Source organism: Streptopelia decaocto (genome assembly GCF_964273445.1).
Source record: "Streptopelia decaocto genome assembly, chromosome: 1".
NCBI lineage: Eukaryota > Metazoa > Chordata > Aves > Columbiformes > Columbidae > Streptopelia > Streptopelia decaocto.
This window is the reverse complement of record NC_138663.1, coordinates 43756094-43769492: the sequence shown is the minus strand read 5'-3', so window position 1 is coordinate 43769492 and position 13399 is coordinate 43756094. Positions and strand designations below refer to the sequence as shown.

General features: G+C 41.0%; 1 protein-coding gene across 1 annotated transcript in view; it reads left to right on the top strand.

Annotated features, from left to right (window-relative positions):
* Positions 1–13042, top strand: part of SLC17A8 (solute carrier family 17 member 8) — a gene marked incomplete at its 3' end in the record, with an annotated part of 28233 nt that extends 15191 nt beyond the window's left edge. Inside the window, exons 4-12 of the mRNA XM_082067016.1 lie at positions 517–631; positions 1104–1191; positions 4022–4108; positions 5004–5140; positions 6701–6850; positions 9562–9694; positions 10977–11087; positions 11961–12088; positions 12704–13042. Coding sequence (XP_081923142.1) covers positions 517–631; positions 1104–1191; positions 4022–4108; positions 5004–5140; positions 6701–6850; positions 9562–9694; positions 10977–11087; positions 11961–12088; positions 12704–13042 — 1288 coding nt within the window. The remainder of the gene's footprint in view (positions 1–516; positions 632–1103; positions 1192–4021; positions 4109–5003; positions 5141–6700; positions 6851–9561; positions 9695–10976; positions 11088–11960; positions 12089–12703) is intronic.
* Between the last annotated feature and the right edge of the window lie 357 nt (positions 13043–13399).

Genomic DNA, 13399 nt, shown 5'->3' with positions numbered 1-13399 from the left:
GCCCCTTCTATGTCATAGTAACAAAAGACACAGCTGAGAGGTGACATTGGAAAGGAGTTGATCTTAAGCAGCCACGTTAGGCATAATAGCAGCAGCAACTGGAACTAACCAGCACACGCTCATGTTAGAGAGGCACTTAAACCAATATTTAACTAATTTAAGTTAAACCCTATTGATAAAGCAGAGTTTAAGTGCTTCCCAGGCTAGGAATGCTTTTCTCAGGTTAGGACTCATACAAACAGCTTAGCCTCCACTACCAACATCCATATCAAATCATCTGATACAAATAAAAATCCAGCAACTTTGTTTAAGTACATATAAAACTTCTATTCTGAGAAGCAAACGTATTTATCATATGGGGATTTATCCCCTTTTGCCAGTTAAGGGACTTTACAAATATGTGGGTTGGTAAGACTGTGGTATGTGTGATTGTCTCTGTGACTGTACCCAAGAACAGCATTGCTTCTGAAAAGTAAACAATAACTATATACCTTTCCATGTTACTTTTTTACATAGGGTATTTGGAGCAGCTATCTTTCTAACATCTACACTGAACATGTTCATCCCCTCTGCAGCAAGAGTGCATTATGGTTGTGTGATGTTTGTAAGGATTCTGCAAGGTCTGGTGGAGGTAGGAGCACTCACCATTTTAGTCCTTCCATACATCATTTGTTTTTGGAGATTTGGCTCTAAAAAATCATAAGATCTTTAGGTCAATTTTTCCAATCAATCTATATTTTTACTTGTTACTAATATTTAGGATAATAATTTTTTCACCATATGGATTTATATTTTAAAGTTTGCTTAAAAAGAAACAAAAAGTTTAGGTTTCTGATGTTGCAGTTCAACATATTTTAGCTTACTTTTGCTATCCACTGCATGTACAAAACAGCATTTTTACCCCAGAACATATTACCAAGTATTAGTGATTATGCAAATTAGTATGATAACTTCATACCCAAACAGAGCTCTTCCAGGCTTACCAAACCTTTCCTACATCATGCCACTGAGACAAACAGCTAGACAGCCCGGACAGTGTCAGTGACTGACTGAAGTAGGAATGCAGTGAAAGCAACTCATATGATGTGTGAAATGTCTCCCAGGGTGTCACCTACCCAGCCTGCCACGGGATGTGGAGTAAGTGGGCTCCTCCACTGGAGAGAAGTAGGTTGGCCACCACATCGTTCTGTGGTAAGTTGACGGGTTTATATGGTTTATGTAAGCACATATTCCTATTAGATGTGATTAGACATGATTTAAAAGAGAAATGCAAACCCTCCGCCCTTTACTGCACCTGCTCGCACATCCATTGGGCTTGTACTCTGAGCTCAGGAGCCTGAGAGTCTTTTTGTTTAATATGTCATCAATTTATCATTTAAAGTCAACCCTCAGAATGGCTCTCATAGGAAATAAAATGGGTCTAGAAGTTTCACATGAGAGAAATCACACTTCTTTTTTTCTTTTTTTTTTTTTTTTTCATTTGCTCCATCCTTAGAGATTCCATGTATTATACACATTGAATTGACCATCCTTAACAAGCATGCACTTTAAAACTATCTTAAAAGTACTGGAGTACTTTAGGCTGACTGCTCAATATATTGCAGCGAAGGTGAAGTAACTTATTGCCACTGGCTGTTCTGCTTCACTCTGCTTTGAATTATGATCAGCCTTGTGCTTTGCTCTCTTCTCCGGCTCCCTTTCCAATGCCGACAGCTGGCTTTCTGGAAGATGGCTTGTGGGAAATTTCAGATGACTTCGGTGAGAGGAACCCAGTGGAAAGATGGGAGAAATCAAACTCTCTCATTATGTTTGGAGTGTTTGTAGCTTCTGACAAGAGCTTTAAACCTCGTTGTGAAGCAGGGAGCAGGAAAAATACTGAGGTTTTACACCTTGTTCTTTAAGGAAGAAAACCTCTTTTTGCTTGCAGCAACACTAATGAGAAGGAGGGAAAAAAGGGATTTTCTACTTTTAATTTAATTCTCCAGGCTGCAGCTTTTGCCACAGGTCACTCTGTGCTACTACAGTTTCTTTCCAGAAAAGATTGTTGTGAGTGTCACACCTGTCTGGCCCTTTCCCAGGTCTAGCCTGAGCTGTCTCCACCTCATAGACTCTCCTACCTAATGTCTTCATCTTCTTTCTGTAACCCTGCAATCTTCAATTAGCTGCTAATTCCAGGGAAAATAATCAATGTTAATATCTCTTTACCAGCTCCAGGCTTGGTTTAGGTATATGGCTAAACATAATGAAGGTAAGGCATAATCCAAGTATACTCCCTCTGCATTATTACCCTAAAAAGTCCAGATATGCAGAGTACAGTGTAGGAATGATTCTGCTGTAATTTCAGATGCACTGTATTGGCAGTGAAGGAAAAGGCACTGCTCACTACTTCACTCTCTCGTTTCCCTCTAATACACTTTCATAATCTGTATTGGGTGTATCCTTTTCCTTTTCTAACATGGGAATTGGAACAGTGAGTGGATGTCTAATAACACTGGAGAAAAGTCAGAAACAGTAGGACTTTGAAGACTAAGTAATTCAGAAAGGTGGAAGAGAAAATAATGAAAATAAAGGCAGGTGGTGGGGTAAAGGCAGCTAACACTGAATGTCTGTGAGAGAGAATATTTAATAGAAATTGTAACAGTCAGAGGAAAAATGAGTCTGTCCATTGGCAGTGGAACTGAAAGTCTAGGGAAAACACAGCACTAAAATACAGGAGAAGGGGTAAAAGGAGTGAAACAGGAGAAAGAAAAGCAACTTTTCATATTATGGGAATTTGATTTTTACTATAGATTACTCCAGGATTTAGTGCTTACTTAGGTATTTCCATTTTCCGTAGAAGAACAGATCAAAAGAGAAGCCCCTCCACCCTCAATGCTCTGCCCTCAAAATTCTAGCCCTGGGTAGACAAAGATCCATCCTGCAGTGAAGCACCTTTTTTAGTGGCTACAGATCGCCAATACTTGCACTCAAAAGGTGCACAGGAACAGTGGAAAAAATAGGAAACCCCATGTTAAGCAGGTTCCTGATTTCTCTGCCTGTTTTCTTGCCTGGGGCTTTGCTATTGCTGTAGGAAAAATGAATTACGCAGAAAGGAGGGAGAAGGATCACTCTGAACCATTGCAGAGCAGTATTTGCTAATGAGTGGAGCATTACCAAATGTTCGTTAACAAAGTATGTTATACTCTCAAAACTACAAGTACCTCATTTCCTAGAATAATTCAAAGCATCACTTCTCGCATGTGAAGCCACTGGCACCTTCTTGCACTGAAACCATATCTCCCTATTGCAGGAATTCTCACTAAGCTCCTAATGGAAATTCCTTTCCAAGCACTTAGGTGCTCATCTCTTTGTACAAGTCACTTGGAAACATCTTTCTTCAGCCTTATATGTTTCCCAATAAGAAACCTTGGCACAGATCACTTTTTATACTTTTTTCCCAGTTAACTTTTGGCTGTTTATTCCAGCTGTTGTTCATCCCGTTGATAGGAGCTAAACACGGTTAAACAGACTCAGGATTGGTCTGAACAACCCCTCCGCTAGCAGCACTTGTGGGATCATGGGGCTAGAGCCATGACAAAAGCCTCCCAGAATATCTACAACCATCAGAATCTCTGAACACCAAGAAAGATTCTGAAATTTGGGACATTAGCTTCTCTGGAGATCACCTCAGATGCACAGGGTTAGGAGGGATTCTCCACTTCAGTGCATACAGCTATGTTTCCGTGGTGGTTTACCATCAGTTTCAGCTTTGCAAATCCCATTTACCTATGGAGCACAGCCCTTCTAGCTGCAAAATGAGACTGGTAATCCCACACAAGTGAGGGCCAGTGCTTCCCACCACCCCAAGGTAAATTTGACAGTTGCCATCCCATTGCCCATGTTCACAAGAAAGCATGGTGCCCATCAGCCAGAGGCATCCCTCCAGTTCTTCTCCCATGAGCACCTGCCTGGATCATCTGCACTGGAGGCTGGGCTTGCCTGTCATAGCTGACATGTTTTCTTAATCCTTTTTTCTCCTCAGGATCTTACGCTGGTGCAGTGGTTGCCATGCCACTGGCAGGTGTGCTAGTACAGTACATAGGATGGTCATCAGTCTTTTATATTTATGGTGAGTTGCTTAACCTGCCAGCAGTTTTGTTAAACCTGTACAATGAGTATGGACCAAAGTTGTTTTGGGTAATGAAGATGTTGCAAATTCATATTCAAATTTATTCCCTACTTATTGGAGCTTCTAAAAGCTGTTATTTTGTAATCATCTATTGTAAAATGTTTTAAAATTGTAATGACCAGGCTACAGCCCACGGTCACCCAGTGACAGGGTCGGATGCAGTTGTAAAGGTTGCTCTATAGCACTAATACTCACGTGGTAAGTGTCCTGGAGTGCACACTGATAGCAAATGCTACAGCATATGCTGCTGATGGGGAGCCAAATGCCTCTAAAACCTTCTGCCCTGAGACATCTACCCCATCCTGCCCACCCTCGGTAAGAGCAGTGCCACCTTTACAACTGCTCCCATCACATGGGTACAACCTCATGCCTGATCTGTGGTGCCTTGTGCTTTCCCCCACCGTACATGGCAGAGCTGGCTCAAACCCGGCCTTGAACAGCAGCAACCCTGTTAAGATGGGATTTCTCTGGAGATGCAGAACGCACTATAAGTTTTGCCATTGCAAGCTGATTTTGAAGTTCTTCTATGCAGATTGTGACCATGTTTTGACAAATATGGTATTTTCCTTCTCTAGGTCCCACATAAAGCCTTGTTTCTGCCTTATCTCTGCCCCACGTATGTCACGTAATACAGGTGACAAAATGTTCAAATGATTTGCAAGCAGGCATACAATATACACAGAGTTACTTAATCGTATTTTCTTACTTCCCTGGGCATATTTTCTGCATAGATTTGGTTTAACTGACTCTTGAAACAAACTTCAAGGCCTGTAGATACTGAAGTGTGGCTGTATTGTTCTCTAAAAACTGAGCTTTGCTTCTCCTGCCTCTCCAGGAATGTTTGGGATTGTTTGGTACATGTTCTGGCTGCTTCATGCCTATGAGAGCCCTGCTGCACATCCAACAATAACCAATGAAGAAAGGATATATATAGAAACAAGTATTGGAGAAGGAGCCAGTGCTAGTGCAAGTGTAAGTAAAAAAGGCTTTTCTGGTTATGATTTGTGAGCTTTTTACACAAGATCAGCATATGACTGGATGTATACTATCAGCTGCAGAAAAGCAGCAGAACTATTTGTTGTTGACGTTCAGGGGCTTTTCCTTTCATGAAAATTACAGGATCAGGCTCATGAATCTGGACAGGACAAGTTCAACAACAGGCAAAACACATCATGCTGTGTCAGCTTTCAGTTTATAGGGCATGTCTAATCTAGGGAGGGGAAGGAATTGAGGAGAGAGAGAACCACACACTGATCTCCTTCTCTTGAGTAACTATCATGTTTGTTTTAAAAAATATTAATGCCAATAGCTAAAGAAGAAACTGCCTGCAGATGTTAAATTATCCAGCTGTATTTTGAAATCTTATTAAGGATGACTGATACTCTGAAAGCTTAAGGACAGGGTTTCTGCTCTGCTCACTCTCACAGCAGCTCAGCTCATTGTTTTAGGATTTCTCTCTCTGAGATGATCCTGGAAGATCCTGGAAACTTAAAACTAAAACCTATTTTCCCATCAAACTTCTCCTAATTTCCTTAGATAACTTGTTTTTGCTAGTGGTGAAAACTAAATCTGTTTCTTGTTAAAATATTCCTTCTTGGCTTTTACTCTAGAACATTCTGGAGCAACATAACTCCAAACTCTTTTCTCTACATGTTTTGTGTAATAGCCTTGCTGAGAGTATAAAGTACCAGTCTCTCCTTCCGGGCATGCTCCTGAAGTTTGGCTGGAGACACTCAGATCTTGGCTGGAGACACACTCAGTTGTTCCAAGCCATGGTATTCCCCTTGCTGTACAGTGGTTTTACTGCATAGGACACTAGTACCACCACTGTGTTCACGCACAACCACAGGCATACACTCGCCTGTAGAACACAACTACCGTTTTTTTAAAGAAAGGAGAATGTCAATGTATATTGCCGCAGTGACATATTTTGGCTTCTGATTTGAAGTCTATTATAAGTGAAAAGGACACTGAAACTTTTTTTAATTTTTTTTTTCTTGCTGTATGGAGTATTGAGGCATAAGTAAAAACTGGAAATGCCAATAGCAAGTTGTAGAAATTAAATCTTCTGCTATAAGGATTTTATTTTGGCTGACCGAAATGAATTGGGTAGCTGCCTGTTGCTGCGCTACCACATATTTCTTAACTTGGATAATCCTTTTCTCACAATCCTTTCAGCAGAATATCTAAAACTGCATCATGCCAAAAAGTGGGGAATGGTACAAATTTTTCTCTAGTTTTCTTTGCTTCTGTTACTGATTCTGTTATCCCAGTAGCAAGATTCCAGAAGACCTTGTGTAATTTCAGTAAGTAGAGTAATAATAGTAGAGTAGGCATCTTAAGAATCCTGAATATCCTAAGAAAGTTTATTTACTTGTCTTTTACCTGTAATCCAGGAGATAACTTTCACTTGCATTGTAAGTGTTTTCAGTGCAAATCAGATGCAATGTACTGGATAGTCTGATACTAAAAGGTACTGGGGTCTTTACTCTGCTATTTGCCTACTCATATTTGTTCTTTTTTTTCCCCCAGAAATTTAGTACACCCTGGAAGAGATTTTTCACTTCAATGCCGGTTTATGCAATCATTGTGGCAAACTTTTGCAGAAGTTGGACCTTCTACTTGCTCCTTATAAGTCAACCTGCTTACTTTGAAGAAGTCTTTGGGTTTGCGATAAGTAAGGTAAATGTCTGAGATGAAGCAGCAATATCCAGACCTCACTCTAGGACGTGCAGGGTGCTTAAAGATTCCCAGATCTCTCTGGAGTAATTACAGTAGATCATTCACAGTAGTTGGCATGACATGCTTCTGGTGATCTGACAGAGGGAAAAGTTTGTTAGCATCAAAATATTAGCAAAAAGAAAGAACTGAAAAGTTGTTTTGGGAAAGTTGATTAAAAAACCACATATAATGAAAAGCACAATGTAAGTAAATAGAAATGCGTGTTTTGTTTCGTGCCAGCAGATTAGCATTACTTTCCAGGTAATTTTTATCCTTTTTTTATTATTATTTTTTTTTATTTTATTACTTTCCATTGACAATGAGAGGTCAAATTCTGTATGAACTTATATTCCCTTCCACTGCCATTTCTTCATTAAAGCCAGTATTATTGCACTCCCACTTCAGAGCATGAGCGAGGACTTCAGAATATTTGTTCCAGAAAAGTTTTCCCAAAATTACTTTAAAGAAACCTTCTTGCTGTACTGTGAATTATTTTCAAGCAAGTGTAATCCTGCAAACTGAAAACAAACAACATCATGGTCTGGGAGCACTAGTGTGTCCAGGTTCTGTAATGCTGTCATGATAGCAATGATACTCTGAATGGCCAAGAGCAGCATGGAGGTGAAGAACATGGCTATTAAGACAAAACAGGTTTGTTTATTCTGAATTGCCTTTCATATATCTGACAGTTGCACCTCTGTGTGACTCACTAGTTAAAAATTAATGTAAAACTAACTCAGTGTCAATGTAAGGAGGTAGCATGTCCTAAAAAATAAACTCAAACTTCTCACTAAATTACTTCTTCAAAGAAAAGCTTCTGGAAAATGACATGCTGATCACTGGAACTCCACCAAATAGTCTTTTTGCATATCTGGGGTAAGTACTAGAGCTAACAGAAACAGTAATAACCCTTTGGTGGAAAATCCATCAAGGGGAAGTCATACTTGACCAACTTGATAAACTTCTACAATGAAATGACTGGCCTGGTAGACAAGGAGAGAGCAGAGGATATTGTCTATCTAGTCTTTGGTAAGGTCTTTAACACCATTAGGGGAACAAAGATGATTAAGGGGGTGGAACATCTCCCTTATGAGGAAAGGCTGAGGGAACTGGGTCTCTTTAGTATGGAGAAGAGGAGACTGAGGGGTGACCTTATTAACATTTACAAATATATAAAGGGTGAGTGTCACGAGGATGGAGCCAGGCTCTTCTCGGTGACAACCAACGGTAAGACAAGGGGTAATGGGTTCAAACTGGAACACAGGAGGTTCCACTTTAATTTGAGAAGAAACTTCTTCTCAGTGAGGGTGACAGAACACTGGGACAGGCTGCCCAGGGGTGTTGTGGAGTCTCCTTCTCTGGAGACATTCAAAACCCACCTCGACACCTTCCTGTGTAACCTCATCTAGGTGTTCATGCTCTGGCAGGGGGATTGGACTAGATGATCTTTCGAGGTCCTTTCCAATCCCTAACTTTCTGTGATTCTGTGATCTCCCATAAGATCCTCATAGACAAGATGTTGATATATGGGCTGGTTGAGCAGATAGTGAGGTGGATTGAAAACTGACTGAATTGCTGGGTCCAGAGGGTAGTGATCACTAGCACAAAGTCTAGCTGGAGGCCAGTAGCTAGCAGTGTGCCCCAGGGGTCAATACTGCATCTGATCCTGTTTGACATCTTCATTAATGATGTGGATGATGGAGCAGAGTGCACCCTCAGCAAGGTTGCAGATGACACAAAACTGGGAGGAGAGGCTGATATGCCAGAGAGTTGTATTGCCATCCTGACGGATCTTGACAGGCTGGAGGAACCTCATGGAATTCACCAAGGGAAAGTGAAAAGTCCTCCACCAGGGGAGGAACAAACCCATGCACCAGTACATGCAGGAGGGCCACCCAGCTGGAAAGCAGCTTTGTAGAAGAGGACCTGGGGCTCCTGGTGGACACTGGGTTGAACATGAGCCAGCCATGTGCCTCTGCAGTAAAGACAGTGAATGGTATCCTGTGCTTCATTAGGCAAAGTATTGCCAGTAGGTGGAGGAAGATGATCTTTCCCCTCTACAGAGCACTGATGAGTGCTGGAGTATCTGGAGTACCTGGAGTATCGTGTTCCAAGCTCTCTGGTACAAGAGAGACATGGATATACTGGAGAGAGTCTAATGAAGGTCCTCAAAGATGATTAGGGAACTGGAGCCTCTCTGGTTCCTATGAGGAAAGGCTGAGAGAACTGGGACTACTTAGCTTGGAGAAGGCTCAGGGGGATCTCACTGGTATTTACAAATACCTCATGGAAGGGTGCAAAGAAGACAGAGCCAGGCTTTTCTCAGTAGTGCTCAGTGACAGGACCAGAGGCAACAGGAACTTTCAAAAACACAGGAGGTCCCATCTGAACATTAGGAAACACTTTTTTACTCTGAGGGTGACCAAGCACTTGCAGAGGTTGCCAAGAGAGGTTGTGCCTAAAGTCACCCCATCCTAAGGTCACCCAGGTCTTGGTTGCAGGTTCTGTTGGAGGAAAAGTCGACAATCCTCCCACACAAGATCCAGAATAAAAATGTGTCCAGTGGGAGGCGTGGAGAAAGAAGAGGTGAAGAAGAAGAATGGTTCCTGTTCTCGTCCCCCTAACCCTTGAGGGAGAACACAAACCCTAAACACTCATTTGTCTAATTGCAGGTTGGCCTTTTGTCAGCAGTTCCCCACATGGTCATGACAATCATCGTACCTATTGGAGGGCAGCTAGCTGACTTCTTACGTAGCAGGAAGATTTTAACCACTACCACTGTAAGGAAGGTCATGAACTGTGGAGGTACTATTGGTTTCTGAAAATTTGATTTTTCAATTGTGTGTTGCAGTTGATGCAAATATCATAGTTTGGTCCATGTTTAATTGTAACAAGAGGCAAATTACTTTAGATTGCGTCTGCAGCTGGTTAATCTGAAGCATTTGATGGAGAACTGATGGTAAATGTTCTCATGGTATAAATCCTTGCTCATATGAGCATGTTTTAAAAAGGGAGAAGGCGAGAAGCCTGGTTAAAAATTAAAAGAGCAATAGGGGGCCCAGAAGACTAGTGTGATCAAATGGGCTTCATCCTGTGAACTTTTTCAGAAAAAGTTAACCATGTACTGTGGTGCTGCGGAGACCCTTTCCCAGTGGATACAGCCTTGCAGTAACTGGCACATGGGAAGGCGCTACTTCCAGCAGAACCCACTGGCAAGTTTAGGCTGGAAGGGTTGGGTAAAAAAAACAACAACCAGACAGGGCAGACAGACTCATTTTTATTTAGCACAAAATAATTAGTTTCCAGTTCAGTCACTAAACTCAAAAATCAATAACATCTACATGTAAGGAAGATACTAAATTAGAGCAAAAATTTCAAGGCAGATATCCTATGGAGTTGCTGTCCTCTGCCAGTTCCTGGCTTACATAATTTATGGATGGCATAGGCTGCCTGAAACAGAGATGCCTGCAGTCAGAGATGCCATGCAGCTTGGCTACGCAGATACAACAGATACTCAAGGCAATTGTGCTTTCAGGGTGCATTTACAGTGCCATTAAAAACAAAACAAAACAAAACAAAACAAAAGGATTGTAATGTTACATACTAGAAACCCTGTCTTGCAGTAATGGCAGAGACTGGAACTTCCCTGTAATACCCAGGGCTGTCCTATTGTGTTGGTGGCACCCTTGTCTGAAAAATGGTCTTTCGCTCCATTTGCCAAGAACATCTCAAATCACTGCAACCACAAGAAATTGGAGGCAAAAAGTATTTTCTCCTTTCCCTGCCACATTTATGTGTTTGCGAATTTTTCAGTACTTTGCATAGAGTCACTTTCTCATAGTTTTCCTGTGTTGCTCAGTGAGTTAATGCCACCAGTTTCTTGGGTCACTTACACAGCAATGAGGAGAAAAAAAGCATATTCTCAAACATGTGAATCCACAAAGCTGCCGAATATGTTCAAGAATAACTGTAAGATATGAAAGGGATTTTGTCTCATTTTAAGTTGCTACTCTGGCTAGACCTTATTGGTATCTCTGTGACCAATAGTAATTCAAGCGTGATTTATTTCCATGTGTTTAATTTGAAGGCTTTGGGATGGAAGCAACCTTGCTTTTGGTGGTTGGTTATTCTCACACAAAAGGCGTGGCTATTTCTTTTCTGGTGTTAGCAGTAGGCTTCAGTGGCTTCGCAATTTCAGGTAAGAGTTACTCTTATCATTGGTTTTACTATTAGTGATAAAAGTGATGTTATTATCCTCGCTATTGTTACTCATCATTTCAATTATTCTGTTTGCTCTTAAAGTGGCTGTTTATGAGGTATTCCCTATTTCTTCTTCAGAAATAATTTACTTCAGTGTCTATGAAACATGTTGCACACAAGACACGAAGCTTTTAAAGAACCTGCTCTTTATTGATTCTGGTTTACATCAGTTTTGTGGTGTTATTTCCTAATATATTTTACAGTACGAGGCACTTTTTCTTCTTGCATAAACAGTATCCCTAAAAGGAGAAGGAATTACTCTGGAATGATTAGTTGCTAAAAGGCTATCAGTTGCAACCCTGCTCCCAGCACTAGCTGCCAGTTTCTCCTTTCTAGGTCAGTTCTCTCTGTCATGTGCTGTAACCAGCCCTTCTCCAGAACTGCCATTTCTAACACTTTCATGGGTCTCACCAATTTCAGACTGACTTTTGTAGCTCCAAGAGTGCTATTGTTATTAAACACGTATTAAAAAACACTACTACCTAAATAAAAATACATCAGATATCTGACAAACATGAAGCATTCATTCAATAATTGCAAATGTTTGCTGAACAGATACTTTAAACGAGCCCAAAGCAAACTGTATGTTCTATGCAACATCATCCCCACCGGTGGGGAAAAAGGAGGTTTTAAAAAGGAATAGAGAGTTGCAACATATCTTCCATCTTTATCACAAGTAACATACTACAATTCTTTCTCATATAGATGGTAATGGCTTCTTGAAGCTTCTTTGGCCAGAACAGAGGTTGAAAGCGCAGTTGCCTGGTAGCGCACATCTGTAGAGCTGACCATTGTCTGTCATTTGCTGTAGGATTCAATGTGAATCACTTGGACATAGCCCCACGTTACGCCAGCATTCTGATGGGGATCTCCAACGGCGTGGGGACACTGTCGGGCATGGTGTGCCCGCTCATCGTTGGTGCAATGACAAAACATAAGGTAAGCTTTCTTCATGTTTTCTAGGAGAAGGATTAGGTAATGCAACAAAAGTTAAGACATTTCAAAGCTTTCTTGTAACGCCATCTCATAATTGATCTCTGCAGCTGTTTTCAGGTGTTGTTTGTTTCGAACATTCAGTTTTACAATATCACGGGGTCAGATTCTTAGCTATTATAAACTAATTATCTGTGTAGGGAGATACTATTTTATACCACCAGAGGCTGGGTCTCTGCAGTATCTCTGTACTACTGGGTAATGCTTATAGGACTTGGGAAACCCTCTACAATGCATCTTTGGTAGGGTTCCTAAGCAACCACTTATTTGCAACAAGATTAACTTAGTTGTTAAAGGAATTCCTGCATTTCCAGCTCATGAATATTTCACATGCAAGAGAGAAACTTCAACTGAGAAAAAAAAAATCCTGTGTTTTATTTTATTAGCCATTGTTAGGAAAAAAAAAAAATCTTCACAATGACTCATAAATTGTTCTATCTGTAACATCAGGAATAAAACACTGATGGCAGTCATTGTTCAATATGTGCTAATTCATGGTCTGTTTCAGAGATAATATTTCTTTTTATTGCAAACTTAATGAGACCTACATGGTTCTTTCAGACCCGGGAAGAGTGGCAAAACGTCTTTCTAATCGCAGCACTGGTGCATTACAGTGGAGTGATATTCTATGCTATCTTTGCTTCTGGGGAGAAACAGGAATGGGCTGACCCTGAAAACCTCAATGAAGAGAAATGTGGCATAATTGATCAGGATGAACTAGCTGAAGAAACAGAGATGAACAATGAAACTTTTGTAAGTCCAAAGAAAACGTACGGTGCTACCAGTCAAAACAGTGAAATACAGAGAAGGGAGTGGAGAAAGCAAAAGCAAGTAACTCAAGACATGGAAGAACAGACTTCTTACCATTATGAAAATGGAAATTTTCAAGATTTGTCATAATACTTGAAATTGTAAGGTTTGTATAGCAGCTACTCCCATCCCCCCATTCTGCCTAGCTGCCCCAGAACATCTGGTATCCATATTTATTTTCTTATTCAATTGTGTGACACCTGGCCATGTGGCTAAATGCAAGGGGTGGTAGTTCCCTTCCAATAGTGTGGCAGAGGGTTAACAACAATGGGACTGGGAGAAGTGATACTGAATCCTTGCTCAGCCATCGTATCGCCTTGGGAGGACCCATTAGGAGACAACCAGCCCTGGCAGAGATCCTGCTTGGTGCAAGCCTATGGCTGTAGGAGCAATGAGTGCCCTCATCTTCTTGCCTGAACAGAGAAAGGACGAGATTGTATCAGGTGG